Consider the following 18,639-nt stretch of genomic DNA (forward strand, 5'->3'; position numbering starts at 1 on the left):
TTAATACACTTCAAAAGCCTTTCTTCTTGTCTGACACAACACTGGCCAGTTTCAACTCTCATTACGCTTTGTCTTTTTGTGTTTTCTCCCTGCACATGCAAACCACAGCTCTGCAACCTTCTTGAGAAGCCTGACCTTGCTCCCAGAGATCATACAACTTCTTAATCCTCCTGAGTTCCAAGGAGAGTTCCCTGTTCAGCCAAAATAGTCCTCTGCACCGCTTGCTTGACTTTCAACGCATAGGGATTGCCTGCTCTTGTGCTCTGAAGAGGTGGTTCTTAAAAACTGACTAGCATTCATGGACCCCTTAGCCCTCAAAAGCAAATTCCCAAGGGACACTACTAACTAGCTCACTGAGTAGCTTAAAGTTAGGTCTCTTGAAATCCAGGTCAGCAACTCTGGTGATCATTTTTCTCATTACAACAAAAATTTTAAACTCACCCATTTCATAATCACTGTGGCCAAGACAGCCACCTACCACCACATCTCCAAGAAGTCCTTCTCCATACACAAGTCCAGGAGGGCATCATCTTCTCTAGCTGTCTCACTGAGTACTTGTGACAAAAACTTATCTTCAACATACTGCAGGAATTTCCCAACTTGCTTTGTCACAGCAGTATGGTATTCCCAGCTGATGTCTGAGAATCACCGGATGGTTTGGTCTGGAAGGGACCTTAAAGACCATCTAGTTCCAACCCCCCTGCCATGGGCAGGGACACCTTCCACCAGCCCAGGTTGCTCAAAGCCTCATCCAGCCTGGCCTAGAACACTTCCAGGGATGTGGGGCATCCACAGCTTCTCTGGGCAACCTGTTCCAGTGCCTCACCACCCTCTCCGTGAAGAATTTCTTCCTGATATCTAATCTAAATCTCCCCGCTTTCAATTTAAACCCATTACCCCTTGTCCTGTCACTACAGGCCCTTGTAAAAAGTCCCCCCCAGCTTCCTTGTAGCCCCTTCAGGTACTGGAAGGCTGCAATAAAGTCTCCCCGGAGCCTTCTCTTCTCCAGGCTGAACAAGCCCAACTCTCTCATCCTGTCCCCATCGCAGAGGTGCTCCAGCCCTCTGAGCATCTCCATGGCCTCCTCTGGACTCGCTCAAACAGGTTGATATCCTTCTGATGTTGGGAGCCCCAGAGCTGAACACAGAAGTCCAGGTGGACTCTCACAAGAGCAGAGTAGAGGGCGAGAATCCACGACCTGCTGGTCATGCTTCTCTGGATACAGAAGTTGAAGTCTTCCATAAGGACAAGGAAAGAATACAAACCTGAAAAAAGACTGGGGAGTCCTGGCAGACAAAAAGTAGAATATGAGTGAGCTGTGTAACTTTGAAGCAATAATCATGTACTGGACCACCTTAGTAGAAGCACAGCTGTCAAATCAAGGCACAAGGCATATTATTATTCTCTTTCTACTCAAGCAATTCACATCTGAAGCACTGTGTCCTTCACTGCAAGTACTGCGTGAGTACAGCGTGTAGTCTAAGGAATCTGCCTTTGAGGAAAACAGACAAAACAATGCACTTAGTTCACTCATCTAAGAAAACTGCAAATAGTCAAATCCGTATCAAGCTACAGAAGTCTGGAGATGAATTTTGATAAATACCCTGAAGTAACACGATACACGATTCTTTTAACTTGCCTCCCACTCCGGAGAATCAAATTTCGTTGAGGGCCTGACTGACCTGCAAATGGATTCTAACCTAGAAAGACAGGGCAGCTGCTAGAACTTGAGTCTCCTGACAATTCCAGAAAGTTACCATGGCAGGAAGTATGGCTTACCAAGACAAGGCCTGCCACAGATACATTCAACCTTTAAAGGCAAGGAAGACATCCTAGGAGCTTACAACCTAAAGTACGGGCTTAACCGGATGAACAGTGCTACTGACCTCAATAGGAAAATCTGATAAATTATCTTGCTCTGCCCCCAGAGAAAAATCACGTGAAGTCTGGCAACCCCTCTGCCAACACACTGGGCAAGATGAAGGCTCTTGGTTCCTTAACAGCTCACACACCTCTCATGAAAGTTTTAAAACTCTCCTGACACCTCAGAAGAAACAGAGCTACTCTGAACAATACTCAGAATGTGGCAAGATGTATCAGAATTGGCTTTAAAAAGGGGAACACAAAGGACAAAATTTAAAATTTTAGCTGAATGCTAGGTCACCTGACGAAGTCTGTTGAATAGAATCAAACCAAGAGAAGCTACGGAGGATCCTTCATGAAGCTAAAAACACCCAGTTGCACAAATGCTTTTAGGGAACCAGATCCTGTCGCTGAAATAGCCTACAAATTAGTTTTCAAAGCTTCCAAACCTAAAATTTAATGGGACGCTGTCAGGAGAATGTGACCACCTTTCCCCTTCACTATGTTCCTAAGTACTATACAGTCAAGCTACTACTGTTCAGGTTTACCTCCTCTTTGTAGGTTTTTGTAGGCCCTCCAGTGCTGAGACTTCCTGTGCCACCTCTTGAGCTCCATTGCTCAAAATAACTACAAAATAAGACAATCCAATGACTACTTTAAAACAGGAACACTCCTCTCTCCCCAAAAACTTTACAGCTTGTCCCATAATCCAAACTGACCTCTGTACTCCTTCAGCAAGGTAAAAAGGCTTTCCCTGTTCCAATTAGTTCTAAAATGTACCACTACCAAAAAAAAAAAAAAAAAAGTGTTTTGAGAGGGATTTACATGGACAGACTTGACAGTTTGCTTGGGCTGCAAAATATAAATCCAATTTGGATCTCTCCCCAAGAATAAGTAGGTATTAGGGGATCAGACACGGACGGTGTGTCTGTAATGTAACTGTGTTTGTCAATCATGATTTAGTGAGTCATTCCTTTTTGTTTTGTGTATATTATGACCATTTAACATTTTAATACAGAGTTAAATACAAATCACTGCTTTATATACTCTCAATCAAATCTGTCCCTCAGCTGTTTGATTCATAAGGGAGAGCGGAACATTGCAAAAACTCACTGAAAACATGTGAATTTTGTTATCTACTCAAGAGTGCTAACTGCACCTCCACATTTAAAATTAATTTTACAAGCTTAAACAGTCCTGTCTGAAAGCTCCACTCAGTGAGGAAAGCAAAGAGTTCTACTCATCCAGTTTTTAAGGGACTTAAGAAGCCATGAGGCCACCTGTTCTTTGGCACATGGTACGCAGGTATATTTTTTAAAAAAATTTTTTTAAAAGCATAGCCCAAAATAAGCTCCAGGCAGACTAATTCAAGAAAAGTAAGTGGAGCGTGACCAAGAATTCAAGAGAAGAGAGGGAAGAAATCACTATCCATAGTGATATCCACTATCCCGCAACACAGAAGGGAACAGGGCACCAAGTGGAAGTGCTATGAAGGGAAGAGAATCCCTTTTCTGTATGCTGCAGAGTGAAGTACAATCATCAGTAGGTGGAGACACCTCCAGTAGATATAGCAGACAGTACTTTTCGAAGGGAGGAAAAACATGAGACAGAAGTCTCATAATATCCATCAATATCCAGAATGCTCTGAACTCAGGCGATACTTTAACTGGCTTTTTTGTTCAATGTCATGTTAACCTCAATGGCAACCATCCTTCAGAAATGCTAACAGTCATTTTTTTTAATTTATACACAGAGAAATGGAAGTTTTGTATATCCTCTACCATACTCCAAGGATATTGAAGGGCCCAGGTTCCTTTCCAGGACATCAGCTTGCACATTTATGTCCAAGTAGTTCTCCCAAATTTTGGATTAAGTATTACTTACCCAGTAGGAGGTTTATAAAAGAACATGCAATACACAAGCAAGACTAAAGACATTCGGAACAAGGGAGAAGAAGAAGGTCTAATGGACCATGCTGGAGCTAATGGCAATTTCTGAATGGACAAGCACCATATTTGCTTTGCCGGAAGCAACATGATTGGAGTCCATTTGCACATGTTCTGAAAACATTCTGCTCATACAGAATTCAGGTTCCATGTTTCATCTTGGTTGCATTCCCTCCTCATTCCCCAGTCAAGAAATCCTTCTGGCCTGGAAGAAAGCAGGGAGAGACTTTTGCCTCTCTGAGCGGCAGTGGGATTTTCACTCGAAAAAAAGCCAAATGCACGAACAAGCAACATGTCCAGGGAGTCAGCAGAGATCTGAAAACCTAAAAGAATCTGTACATGACCCAGCACATATGAGCTGGCATCAGGGAAGGAGATGAATGCATAATAAATACAGCAATCGCAAAAACCTTTTTAAAAGCCACTGTGGTCCCAACACCAATTACCTTTTTTTTAAACCTAGATTCACAAATATGATTTAGGTATGTGGGGCACACAGCTCAGTCTGGATGATGGCACGCATCACGCACCAATACTGGAGAGATCACTACTGCCAAACAAGGTGTTTGGTGAAGACACGCACCAGAGTCAGACACTTCCAAAATCCCGCAAGCTTTCCCAGCTGTGATGCTTCCTCTTAGCTGTATCCAGGGCTCTTATCTGGTGGCATTTTAAAAAAGTTACTGGACGCAGCAATAGCGGCTTTCTCGGCTGCTGGTGCTTTCCCTGTCCACTCAGAGTTGTGGGATCTCAGGGATGGTGCTGCTGGTTGCTCTGACTCTGCTGCATCCATGTGGACAGATAAAGTTGCTGGAATACAAAATTGCAGGAAAGGGGGAACAGAGGAAGAGAGTAGGAAAGGGCAATAAAAAAAAAAAAAGGTTAGAACAAGTACCTTCATGGCAAACGCCTCAGACATATAACTTCTTATATGAAGGTGACATTTACTGAGTTCCTACAAGTTCCCCCACCAAATTCCTTTGAAATATTGATAGCATTAACACCTTTGCCCTAATGATTTCCACATTCAGAACTCCAACTTCCTAGTCCACTGAACAGTTTCCTTAGTCACAAGTTCCTGTTGAAAATCAAGAGCTTTAGCTGTCCCATATTTAAACTGAATCAATTCTTAATCACTCAGCTGAAGATAACTTGCTCTCTCCACAAAAACTCATTTAACCCCATGTCTGAGAATTTCAAAGTCTCTGAGGGCTTGGCAAATTTCAGATTGCAAAGCTCAGCTAAAGAGGAAAATATACTTCTCCTCTTTACCCAGTAAAGGCAGTACCATGAACTCCACATATACCCAATATGGTAAACCAGTATATTATAAGAAAAAGCAACTTGCTAAGTTAGGTTAGAATCCATTCCCATTTTCTCAGTACAACCACTGCTTCAAAATCAGACAGGCTACAATTAGCAAGAGATTTGCAGATCCATAGCTCAACGCAAGTCACCCAAACTTCCAGAAGGATGTTCAGAAACCTAAAGATCTGAGAGTTTATTCCCATTCTCAGTGTCCTGAATGAGTCAGCCTTCACAAGTGGAACAGGGCAGGATAAAAAAGAGTAATTGCCACAGAAGTCTTTGGGGCAACTGGAATTTTTTTTGAACAAGTACATGCTTCAGTACAAAATGCATTTCTTCTTCACTGTATTCTCACAAGAGATAATAGTTGTTTGTGTGTTCCTATTAGAAGTTGCATCGGCTGCTCCGTAGTGGATGAAGGACAAAGAGGCCATAACAAGCCCCAACTAGAGGACTAATTGCTTTGAAGTTTAAATGAAAAGGTGGTTCAATGCTTGAAGTTCCACACTCAGTAGATCTGGAACCCCAACAATCCTGTTTCTGTCCATCCAAAACAGTGAGTCATTCCCACACAACCACAACACCACAGCTGATAACAGTACTCTGCATATTTTACCTCTAGCCCACTGTGCTGGGTTCAGCCAGGAAAGGGTTAACTCTCTTTACTGTGTCTGCTAGAAAGCTGTGTTCCTGGATGCAGGGAGCAGCACTGATAAGTTCTTAGCTGGCGCTGGGGAATGCCTGTACCAGTTTCAAGGTCTTTTCTCCGCTTCTGATACTGCAGCTGCGTTCCCAGCTCTCGCGGTCTCGCTACAGAGAGTGTAGGGGACACAGAGTTCAGCCACTTGACCCTTATTTCTTTTTCCTCCAATTAGTCCCCTCCACTGGAGGAGGGGAGGGGGATTTGTGAGAGCAGCTTCGTGGTATTTTGCTAGCCGGAGTTAAACCACAACACCCACCGAGTTCCTCCATCTGAAGGTCATATGCAACATGCCAAAAAAGCCAAAGTCAAACTAATAATCACCACCAGTACTGTACTGGGGGCCCCTTGCTAGCAGCCTCTCCACTCAGTCTTTCCATCTTCACTCATAAAAAGGAAAAAAAGCAAAGAACTGAAACAGGCTTCTTGCTGCTGGGTACCATCACACCATGCCAAAGCACAGCATTAGCAAGAAATGGGAGAGGGAAAATTTACCAAATTGCTGCTACTCGTCAGACTGTTCTCTGATCAGCAGTTTCAGAGGCTGGTAACTGGCACCAGTGCAATATTGGTATTTTTCACAAGCTAAGACAGACAAAAACCTGTTCATGAAGATTTTTACCCCAGACTCACTGTAATACCTGAATGGGATGTCAGTTCCCATTGTGCACTGCCACATACATAGGGGACTGGCCCACATAAACATTAAAATCATCAATGTAAAGCTGGAAAACTGTTCACCATTTATCTCACAGCCATCTATGCTTGCAGCCTATTCTGACAAACCAAAGACAGACATGAAAGTCTTCATCAGGCCCCTTTCAAACCAGAGAATAACCACCACGAGTATAACATTCTATACAGTATTTGTCAGTCAAGCTCTACTGTGCCACTGGGGACATTAGTCCAAATCTATTGCACTGCAAGAGCAAGTAACTAAACCCAAGGACACTGTCCATGCCTTCTGAAGACCCTAAATCACTCAACGTTCGAAGGACATTTACCACTACAGACTTTCTTCTTCCCTTGGCACTGGCTGTCGGTCACCAAGTTGAATGAACTTCTAGTCAAATCCAGTAGCGCCCATCTTACTTCCTCCAGATTTCCTTATTCTACTGCCAAACTACACCAGTCAGACACTTGTTCATATCTGGTAAAAAGGTTCATGCTTCAGGGCTCACACACCACTCAACTGCGTAGTGTGGAAAACACTAATTTTCATTTTCAATCTCTCTCAACATTTGCATAAGCTTGCCCAAGTCAATTTTGATGTCACTTCCTGAAGTGCAAATAAATACTGAATTTTCTACCCACTTTTTGTTGCTCTCAACAACCAGGCCTTTTTCCAAAATGCTATACTTTAACAGCTCTCTCAGTTATGGAATTTAGGCCAATTAGCCTCAAAGGGCAGGACTAATAGCAGAAGTTTAATGCTTTAACAATACAGTAAGGACCTAGGCACTTCTGCTACAGTAATGCATGTTTTTTCATACAAGGGTCTCTGACAAAAAATGCTTTACCAGAACCCATAAATACTCACATTCATAAAAGTATGTGAGAAGACACTGAATAAGCTTACTCTGCTTGGCTCCTAAATAAACATGTCTCTAGCTCCCTTCTCTCATTCCTTCAGCTAGGAGGGAGATAGCACCCACATCTCATATGCCTTTTATTAGCATCTTCTGATTTCAGCCAAATTCAACTCAAAACTTTCTGTGGATGGTGGGGGGGTGAGGTGACAGGGGAAGATTTGTAGCTGCATGTTTAAGAAAGAAGCTAAATTCATCACAATGACAGGGGAGAGCGTTGGCAGAGATTTGAGCTATTTATTCTTTTAGGAAAATCCTATAAAGAATGACACGAGGAAGCCTCTATCTGCAGTCTTGTTCATCACACTGGTGAGGAGTCCGATAACAGATGTATGCAGTAGCGTGATTTAGTGCCGGGAGCTGGCCCCTGATGTGTATTAATACAGCGGCAAAGCGGAACAAGCCCCTCTTCATCACTCATCTCTATAAAAGAGGTGGAATCCGAGATGGCCCGATGTTCGGCAGAGCAAGCCCATTTGTTCTGCTGACTGATGGAGCCAGCTCAGGCTGTGTCCTTCACCTCCATGGGGCACTCAGGTTGCAAAAAAGGAGATCACTGAAGCAGGACCTGGTCAACAAGTGAGACGAGAGCAGTTGGACTCAGCTAAGGAGCTATTTAAAGGTGAAGAAATCCAGCACTCCGTGTGCCTGCAGTGACAGGCACAGGCCTGCGTTCTGATTCACCTGTGTTTCATCTTTAACAGAAGCAGCCAAGCACCACAAACATAAAAATCCTCTGTTTTGAGAAAATGAGGCTTCCATGATTCCTTTGGTACAGGGGAACTCCAGTATAAGACATTTATGTAGGGGCAAATAGATGCATGGCAAGGGAGAAAAATCTATACCTATCCTGGCAATGTCTAACAAGCATAAGAGTCTCCAGTTAATTCTACGGTATTGCAGAGTAATCCTATGTATTTCTTTAGGCATTAGTAATTTCATAGTCAGATCACCTTTGGCAGAAATAATACCAGATTTCAGAAGTTTCCAAGTTACATGCCCAGGCTGTGCTCCAAGCTGCAATTGGGAGACTGCTGTAGAAAGTCAGCTAGGACACAGCTTCCGTTACGCAGTCATAAAAGTTTCCTTCCGCAAGTCAGTATTGTAGCAAACCCTGCCCGTAACTGTTAACTTTGCGGGGGATATTTCTGAAGAGGGTCTAAGGAAGAGATCTTTGTAATTTCTGATCACTAAAGACCTCGCAGCACTTTTCGCTTAATGATCAGCATAAACATCCTCTCTGGATTCCAGTAACTACAGTCTCCTTCCTTATTTTGCAATGCATTCTCTAATTCTTTTCTCCCTCATCCCTAAAAAAACCCAAAAGCCCCACTTTCAAACCCAGTGCTGAGTTCCACTCAGATGCAAATACAACTCTTCAAGAAGTGCTTACTGTACAATTTTCCTGGGCAGGTAAGTACAATTGACACAGTATTTTGAAACTTGCAGGCATAGAAATAGAAGCTTTCCCTATGGAAAGAGATCAGCAGCACAGTACAGAATACCCTATGAACAATGAATAAATGGACAGGTAACAGGGGACAGTGAGACACTAGCATTCATACCAAGAAAACCTAGTATTCCAGAACTAAAATTCTCTGGCTACAGATATATGATTTTGCTAAGCCTCTCACTGCAGAAGTTTGAATATGCTAGCATGGAATACTCAAAACCCAGGAAAGAATATCCTAACTAAACAGTCAATAGCAGATGACAATTTTGCTGAGGAACAGGTTATTAATTTAATGGTGTTTTCTTTTTTTAAAATACAGAACTTTTCAGACAGTCTGTAATCCGGATCTGTGGCCTGGAGAGCTAGCACAACTTTCTTTCCTACTTCATATATTGTCTATCCACCAGTCCAAGGAATAAATCCGAACTTCGTGCCTCCTATTCATCATCGATTCCTTTGGCCTTCCCCACCGTTTTCACACCATTTTTCCCATCAGCTGACCCACCACCTTGTTGCTGGACTACAACAATAGTTTTTCAATAGGCTAGTTGGAAGACCATGGGTCGCTTGACAGTAGGCAAAATATTTCAAAAGGGGGTAGGGTGAGAGGCCAGAAAGAAGCCTCCTAAACCCCTCTGCGTTCTGCAGATTAAAACACTTTTTCAGATTCTGATGAGTAATCAGTCACTTTCCAGAAATTTGTCACATGAAAAGAAACCAGTATTTTAATCACTACATCCCCAGAGCAAGAAGAAGTGACTTTTTATTGACAAGTATAGAGTATATACGTTTTATTGACAAATGTATACGAGTAGGACAACTCCCAGGGAATAGGTTATCTCAATCAGTGATGATACAAAAATTACCAGATTTCTACTCCTCTGAAAGTGTCTAGAAACACCCTTAAAAAGGGGATCAGACTCACCAACTAATGTCAGCCCAACACTGAAGGAACACACTGGCTATACTGATCACCTCCCTGTTAGCACGTACTGCATAATTTAGGAATGGTGGAAATAACACCTTGTGAAGAAACAGATTATTACCCAGTGTACAGTGAATCACTAAATTATATTAACTTACCATAACTGCATCAAAGATATGTTTAGTAGGCAGCTTTTGATGCTATGCAAAACCACATGCTATTCTCTCTCACATGTTGCCTCTCTCACACACACTTCATTAGTTTCAAATCACGGTAATGCTACTTTTTACTATTGTGACTCTGGCACTTTGCTCAAGAGGGACATGACTTTAGAAATGCTGGCACACAGATATATTCAGGTTACCTGGTGTCGGGCTGGACATGGAGGCTGCAGCTGGCTTTCGTTTCCTCTTGATGTCCCTTGAACATGGTGGTCCCAGGTGTACATTTGCTTGTCTACAGAGAAATTAAAACAAGTTAAACTATGTTCTAGTATCAACTTCCTGTAAAACTCTGGTGAATCGCCCTCCAATTCCCACTTTCCCATCAGCTTCTTAACTAGCAGGCAGCACAAATCAAAAGTTTCTCAGGGAAGTTTTGCTCACGTTCTTTATTAATATACCATCATGATCTCATCTCTTTTAAGAGCTCACGCACATAAACTGCTCAGAAGAATAATTATTTCTTAGCCTTTAAAGGACCTGGTTTTGTATTAACTTTAAAATAACTCTTTGCCTAAGTAAGGATGAAATGAAGCAGTGAGACGACACATCCTGCCGTTACTTCTATAAAGCGTAATACACGTCTGCAAGATTGCTCTTCAAAGAGATCGCGTGATATTTGCTTCCTTATTCAGAAATTATTTTGCAGCCATTGTAGTACTTACTGTACAGTCATCTTAGAAGGCACTTATATTCCGTATGTCCATGCATATTGTTTCCACTACAGTAATAAATTCATAAAGTTCGGAACGCAAAACCGCCTCGTGCACTTTCAAAACTACGATTTCCTTATCACAGTGCTGTGAAAACAGCTGAATCTGGTGTACGGTAGCACAGCCTTGCTGCACCTGGGACCCGCCTGAAAGGCATCATCTGTCCCGGTTATACCAACTGTTGAGTCTGAAGCCTACCGATGACTACTTCAGTTTAACCATTTGCCAGTTAAGAAGCAGCCTGCATTACCGGGACTGACGTGAACTGAGCGCTCCTCCAAATTCTAGACACAGGTCAACAAGAAGCTTAACTCAGAAACCACAGTCTTGGCAGCAGACCAGAGAACTCTCTCACATAAAATCCATAATGAATCCAAATGCATCCTTTAGCAATGATGACGGGTTCAAACCCCTGCTTTGTCTGAGACAACAGAGTTTCTGTGGCAAGTTCCTTGGTCACTCTGCATCACATCTGACATGCAAAATGCAGAACTACTGTGCAAATAAAATCCATTAAAGATTGTGAGGTGCTTCAATGGTGTAAAGATTGGAACCATATGAACTGTGATGACTAAGTAATGAAAAGCTAGTATCTTCTGTGTCAAACAAACAAATAAGTCTGCTATTTTGATTTTTAAAAAATCCTGAAAGTTTAACAAACACATTTTTCAAGTACTGAAGTCTTTTACAGGCAACAAAAGGAAAAGTCCATGGCTTCACACCTCCATGACAAAATCTGTTTTAAAAAAAAGGCAGCAAATTTGTAATATATACAATTTTAGATACTGAATTTATGCAAAACCAAGTGTGTTGTTGCAACTAAACAGAACAGCGTAGGAAGCACAAAAAAATTCCTATACCAGCCAAGACTATAAACTCTTTGAATGCTGCTGGGTGTACCTACTTACCTGTAACAGATATGCCACCACAAAATAAGAAATAAGTATCTACTGTTTTGTCTTCTCAACTAAAATTCAAAAGTCCCACCAGAAGTCTACAAGATCTGTTATCTGACGTTACGGAATAGCTTCCAAAATTTTTAAATTGTGTTAAGTGTCACTGACAGCCAGTTTTTCAAATCTGGAAATGCATATTAATCTAAGCAGAAACAGAAGTCTCCTGAAAATATAAGCTAGAGGCTTTCAAAAACCAGCACACCTACAGAATGCATATTCAAATCTTGTGTCTGGACACATGAGAGACTAACCTCTAAATGACTTCACATATGCTAAAAACTGCTTTTGTAGATGATTAGGAGAGTGGCTTGTCACGAAGGAGAGTGGCTAGGCTGCTTAAAAGATCAGCATCACAGATAGTAGGGGGAAAAAAAGCTATTTTTATCAGGAATCTCTAAGGCCCTAGGAGCAATCCAAAAGCTGGGCGTGGGCAGGGAAAAACACCACCACACGGCTATATAGTATTCTACCATGTATTCTGAAACACCTAGGCACACACAGCCCAAGGAAAAGATAGTCTCAATCATGAGGAACTTCAGGTTTTTATTCTGCATCAGTGACATAGTATTACATTACTAGATGACTACATAATTATATATAATAATCCAACTCATTTTATCACATAATAAGGTTCCCTTTTTAATTTTATAAACTTACACCAACATTAGCCTGCTGATCCTTGGTGGAGAATCACTATGGACTAGGAAAGAAGTATGCACTATCATTTCTAAGAGACTCTACGCAATTTTTCCCAGTTCACAAATGTTACAGCTAGATTTTAAGTAAGAGCTCCTGGGTCTCCGCTCCATGTTCAAACCACATCTACCCTTACCTCATGATTACATAGGGAGTTAAAAAAAAGAAGAATGAAAACAGATTATGAGAATCTCAGAATCCCTTCCTGTAGAGAAAAGTAAAGGCAAATCATACGCCAGCTGGAGACTGATACCAAGGACGCTGCATCCAGCAGCCCAGCCTCTAACACACAAAGGCTCGGAGGTCATAAATTGTCTCTGTAACATGTATTTCATTCAGGTTTATCCCTTATTGATCACCCACACTTCAGTTAGTAAATCAGGAATCTATTGATTACTCACTGGCTCTGACTGACCTGGTGGTAAAAGTGTCAGTTTCAAGTGGCTGGTGCACTTTACAGGCACCATAAATCTGCATACAGGGAATCTCCAGGTGGTAGGTACCTTGAGAGAGAGAAGAGTGGAAGAACGCATGCAGGGATGATAGTCCTCATTAAGACATGACAGACAGGGTGTCTGACGTTTAATTTGTGAAGTATGAGGGTTTTGGTAGATACCACACTTAATCTAAATTTCTAATCACTAGCTCACACACAGGTACTAAATGTGAGAGTACTACAGGTAAGAGAATAGAACTGGTGAATCCCAGTTTAACAGCAGGCATCACCACCAGGAGAGTCAGGTCATGGGTATGCGCAGCACACAGCATTGCAGTGGACAGGCTGAACTATAAATTGTGAAGTCTCACTGACAGGCTGCAACCATGAATTAGTTTTTCTGCCAAAGTTGAATTTTAGCAACTCTTCTGAGCAGTTTAAAAATTACTCTGATGTAGAACAGAACAGGGTTGAGAGGAAAGGCTGGCAGAAAACATACTTCTGTGCATTGTCACAAGCTCCTCTGTAAAGAATTCTGAGGCACAGAGCTTTGCAGGACGAAAGATGTAGGCCTAGACTGAGAAACTAGAATGATACTCACTCTGTCCTTACTGGCTTTCAATCTCTTCTGCTAGGTTTTTACACTTTCTTCAACGCTGCACGAACAGCAGGGAGAAAATAACTGCCTGGTTACTTCTGGACTATGGCTGGTTGATCATAAGAAAAAAGCGAAGTCGCAGTGTTCAGTCTCAGCTGGATCTGCTAGGTGAGCACAGACTAACGGGAAAGCCTAGTTTACGGCCTGCAGAGGACTGAAATTCTAACCTGGGAAGAGAAAAAGTAGAGCATACCTGAAGAGACAAAGCAGGATCCCAAGTGCAGCTGTGCTGATGGCTGCAATACACCCAATATATCCAACTCACACTGCAGCCTTTCACTGCCAGGCGTTAGTGAATGAAAACTTACATATGTATAGAAAAAAAGGTTTTGTATAAAAAAAGACTATAGTATTCTTCTGACAGTGCTGATTTTTTTTTTTTTTTTTTTAATCACAAGCTGAAAGCATTATCCAAGAAATAGGGATTTGCCTCTTGCTCTTAACATAGTACTTGAGGTACCTGATTCTCCATGCAGGTCATGCTGGAGAAAAAGTGGGTTTTGCTACACAGAAAGCTGAGGTTCAGTGCTCTCTCTAGCATGTCCAGAAGTAATGCTTCCTTTATTTTGTTTTCCACATATTTATTCTATGACTTTTTAAATGAACTGTAATTGCACACACCAGACTCCTTTCTCGCTCCCACAGCTCGAGGTGATCATGTGCTGGACTATAGAGTCACAGGAGCTTGCCACTATTTTACATCCATCACAGGGTTTCAACAGAAAATTAGGATTAGCAGTACAATCTGTGGGAGACAATGGAGAGAACAAGCAGACATCGACCCACATAGAATCTTACAGCATCACGCCCCTGAAACCTTCACTGTCTGTGAAGAAAAGTCTAAATTGTAAAGTGATGACTACTCAAAATTCAGGGTAAAACACACTTTAGTCTCACAACAGAGGTCTTCGAGAAGACCCTACAGAGCTAACTGCGGCAGTCGGTGGCCTTCTTGGAGGCAGAAGGCACATCACATGCTTGGGGGTGTATGCTTCTCACTAATCTCACATCATCCAACTTCTCTGCTGACAATCTTTATTCTCACCCTATCCTTGGAGGAAGCAAAGCACCTGCATTACGCAGGGAGAGGCAACCATTAATCTACTGTCACACAAACAAGGGATGCTATTACCCTCTTGTTAAAGTAAATGTTCAATGGTGACAGCCTTTAAAACTCCACACAACCCAGCTGTTGCTGTTGCAATGCTGTATTCCCAGCAAACAGAGGCCAAACAAAAGGCTCTCTAAAAGTGCTGAAGTGTTACCTGAGGCTGTTGATGGTGGCTTCACAAAATTAATAGTAAAAGCAGAGTTCCTCCTCCTCCTTGACTATAGAGCCAGCTGAGCACCAAAGTCTGACCTGCACCTAACAGGTGTAAATCAACACAAGTTGCTCATGCCACCTGCACACAAAGCTCCCATGCATGCGAGTGGTTCTTGCTGTCACATCACACTGCAGGCATTTTCTGTGCACAGCAGGATCTCCTCTGCTCTGCACAGCCTCATGGGAGAGCTTCTGGAGCACATTTTCAGATTTCAAAATCACTAACATGTCAGCTCACTTCTTAAATCATCCAAATCTTGCAGGTTTTCATGTAGCAGCAGTCTGTTCCCCAAGTAAGCATTCTAATGACACAGCAACTCTATTCCTTAACGTTTGCGTGTGGCAAACGCAAGGGAACACATTTTCTTCTAGTTTCCCACGTAAGCATTCTAAGCAGAGATGACGTGATCCCATATATTGCATTCTCTATTTTCATAGTGAATCATGATACCTATGCCAGAAAGAGTCCTAACATTTGCCAGATGTGCTGAACACATTGGTCTGATAACGGCAACATGCTTTATAGGCAAAGAAAGTAATTGTAAGTAAACAAAATTCTGAAGCCAAGGGGAATTTATTTTTCTCTCCAGAGAATTAGGATTCACCAAAATGGGAGCATTAGGCCTCAGACAACTGCATGTGACACTAGGTTGATAGCTGCTGTTCACTGCACACCTGTCAAGAATTCAGTTATATCCCTAACCTGAATATTAGCCAGGCTTTAGCAAAGGAAGACATGAAAAGTGCTCCAGCTAAATGGAAAGAGAGTTAAAAAAAACCAGTGAGAAAGATGCCTAAAGCAGCTGACAGCAGACATTTTTACATAAAGACAATTCCAGGAAGATGAAGATGTGTGGATAGGTTGCGTGGAATGAAATGGATACTGTCCTGGTGAAGTGGGAAAGCATGAAATTGTGAATATCCATTCACTCCTTCAGCTGCCTCAGGAAAGGGAATCCCTGCACTTCCACATGCTTGGGTAAGAGGCAGAAATGTCAAGATATCTGCACAGATACAAAGAACAACATTTACTTTGATTAGCATATTTCTACAGCTGGAACTAGAATCAGAGTGAAAAGGCTTGAACTTCTCCAACAGCACCGCCAAATCCAGGGTATGGAGCAACTGGCAGTTTATTAGATGATCACTGACCCCTCTACATCTTTATCCCGTGTTGGAGGCAAGATGAGAGACTTGCTTGTAAACCTAATTAAACTCTAGGTTTGCAGTTACTATTAACTAAGAGTACAGGCAAAGTGATTTCCTTCAATTCATCTGTACATTTCCGAGGTCTCTAACAGACTATTCCAAATCTCCACCTTCAACATTTCCTCGCCAACTGAGGGCCACTTTTCCTATGACCTCCAGTGGGAACATTTAATTGAGTTTTTCACCCATAACCCTATTTTCAAGGCTAGGCAAACAATAAATGGCATTAGGGAGAATCTATCTTCTACCTTCCTCTCTTATTACACCTGCTATTCAACTGAATATTCTAACTGAAGGGAACAGTGGCTCTAGGCTCTTCTGAAACTCTACCTTGCCTCAAGGGAATAACATTCCACCAACCAACAACCTATAACATCTTCCCACCAACAGAGCCATTGAATAACCAAAATCTAGTAAGGTATTCCGCTACAGCCTGTACCAAATCCCCTTAAGTAGGAGGAGTTTAAGAAGAAAATTCTCTTCAGACCACCCCTTTCTCCCAGAAAGGCAAATGGGCAGAGGGGAAAGAGGGGAAGGATGACTTGGGCTGTCCATGCAAGTCTCTACTTGCTTGCTTTTACACAGCCTGCATCGTGAAGCCAAAACCTTAACAGACAAGACACGATTAGCAAATGCTTTGTGCTCTTAAAGGAGAGTAATTATAGGCATGTGAAAAAAGGAAGAGATCCCTGAGGTACTCTTCCTTGCATGCCTCCCGAGAGGCAGCAGGGCCATTAAAAATTCCATGATGAAGAGGAAAAATGGCCTGGGAACAGCCAGGAGGCAATACAGCAAATTAATACACCAGCCATCCCTTGGGAGGACTGCAAGAAAGCAGGAAACTCTCCTCGCTTCACAAAATAAAATTATACCACTAATGATAACAGTCACCACACACACAAAACTGCTTCTAACGATGGGTGTGAAATTCCCAGTGCTGTGTATACACTTTGAATGAAATCTCTTCTCATCACAGACATAAAGCAAGAAAGGTAATCTTGGTAGTGTACAATTTATACAGCCTTTCAAACAAGGCTTCCCAAGGAGCCCTCCGCATCGAACCTCCTCCTTGACACTGAAAAGCCTTTCTTGAACACCCCCAGCCGTGCTCAGTATTCTGGCCTTCAGCTCTGCTTAAACGAAGCACTTTGTCTTCCAGATGAACTGCACCAAAATCCAACACTGATGCAAAGAAACATTTCCATGGGAGAGAGAAGATTCCAACTGGTAACTATACCCCACCGGACACATCCGTGACAGCAGAAACTAAGCAGAGAGAGGTGGTTTTGCATGGCAGTGAGCATCAGGTTGAAGAAAGGGGATGTCCACAACATCAAGACAGTTTCTTCTCCAATAGATTTCGAATTGGGCGATTAGCTTCCCCCACACACCCCCCATTCTAACAGATTTCTGAGAGGTGCAAGCTGTTAGGAGCTTACTAAAGCCCAACTCCATCCATGACAAGAGAGGAAGATGTTAACTGGGGCAATGGCTGAACAGTGCTTACGGAGATCACCTGAACCTCCTCTAAGAAAATGGACTACTAACAGACTTGGCTCTTGAAGCACCTAAAAAACAAGGATTGTCAAAATAATCTGTGAAGGAACAACTTCCTTCTGTGCCCTTGGCAGCATCTTTACATAAAGCAAGCACCCTGCACCAGAGTTCAGTTCTTACCACATACATGGGGCCACACAATACATTCATTCTTTCCCTGTTTCTTTCTCCTATAAAGATCCTTGAACACATTTCACAATAAAATAGGAACTACTTTCTCAAACTACAGGCACTTACAACCACAGCCACCTCTGGGATGGGACAACTTCTCTGCCAACATTCAGTAACAATTCATCAGGGATTATGTTTGTCAGGACACCAGCCACCTGTTCATTACAGGAAGGAACCAAGTATATATTCATTGGTTAAATAGGTTTCAGCAAAACCAAGCAAACATGACCCCTCCAGGCTGAGAAAACCCTTGCCCTAACTAGTAGCTTTGGAAAGGGCCTTCACTGATCATCATAAAGGCAGAGATGTTGCCCTGCTTGAATTTGTGAGCAGGATTTGTCTAGCTCTCCCTTCTGGAAGACAGAACTCTGTAGAGCACTGAGTAAAACACTGGAGGCACAAGAAAGGTTATCCTAGCTGTAAACGAAGAGATCGATCAATCTTCTTGTTTCACAGGCACAAAACATCCCCAGAGCAGGGCAAAAGCAAAGAAAGGAACCAATTTGCTGATGCACAATCTTCTAAATTCTTTTTATTTTCATCCAGTTGAATGTTTAAGAGCTGATTTCTTCCTCCCTCCCCTTTCCAGCTTTAACATGCTGGCTACAGCAGCATGAGGTCATGGTGCGACATCACAAAATTCCCTGCAGAAGCCAGTGGGAGGAGAGGCTTTGCTGGGTGGGTGCCAAGCTTCCGTTCAGACACATACAACCTCAGTACATTTTTCATGCTCTATTTGCTAATTAACAAGGGAAAGAAAGCCATGAAGCTGAAAGTCCAGACGTTTCTTTCAGATTTGGTCCTTCACACAAGCACATAAGCAGAATTGTGTCCCAGGCAAGGCTTTCTCTCCTTGCACAGGGAGAGCTCAAGGGCATCTTACCTTTAGATAGTCACCTGCAGCACAAGAACAG

General features: G+C 42.4%; 1 protein-coding gene across 2 annotated transcripts in view; it reads right to left on the minus strand.

Annotated features, from left to right (window-relative positions):
- Positions 1 to 4,446: 4,446 nt before the first annotated feature.
- Positions 4,447 to 18,639, minus strand: part of GPATCH2L (G patch domain containing 2-like) — a 30,747-nt gene continuing 16,554 nt past the window's right edge. For both annotated transcript variants that reach the window (XM_010153415.1, XM_010153416.1), the window contains exons 8-9: positions 10,149 to 10,240; positions 4,447 to 4,619 (exon numbers count right to left, since the gene is read on the minus strand). In XM_010153415.1, coding sequence (XP_010151717.1) covers positions 4,447 to 4,619; positions 10,149 to 10,240 — 265 coding nt within the window. The remainder of the gene's footprint in view (positions 4,620 to 10,148; positions 10,241 to 18,639) is intronic.

The sequence above is a fragment of the Eurypyga helias genome, unplaced genomic scaffold (genome assembly GCF_000690775.1).
Source record: "Eurypyga helias isolate BGI_N326 unplaced genomic scaffold, ASM69077v1 scaffold3316, whole genome shotgun sequence".
Lineage (NCBI taxonomy): Eukaryota > Metazoa > Chordata > Aves > Eurypygiformes > Eurypygidae > Eurypyga > Eurypyga helias.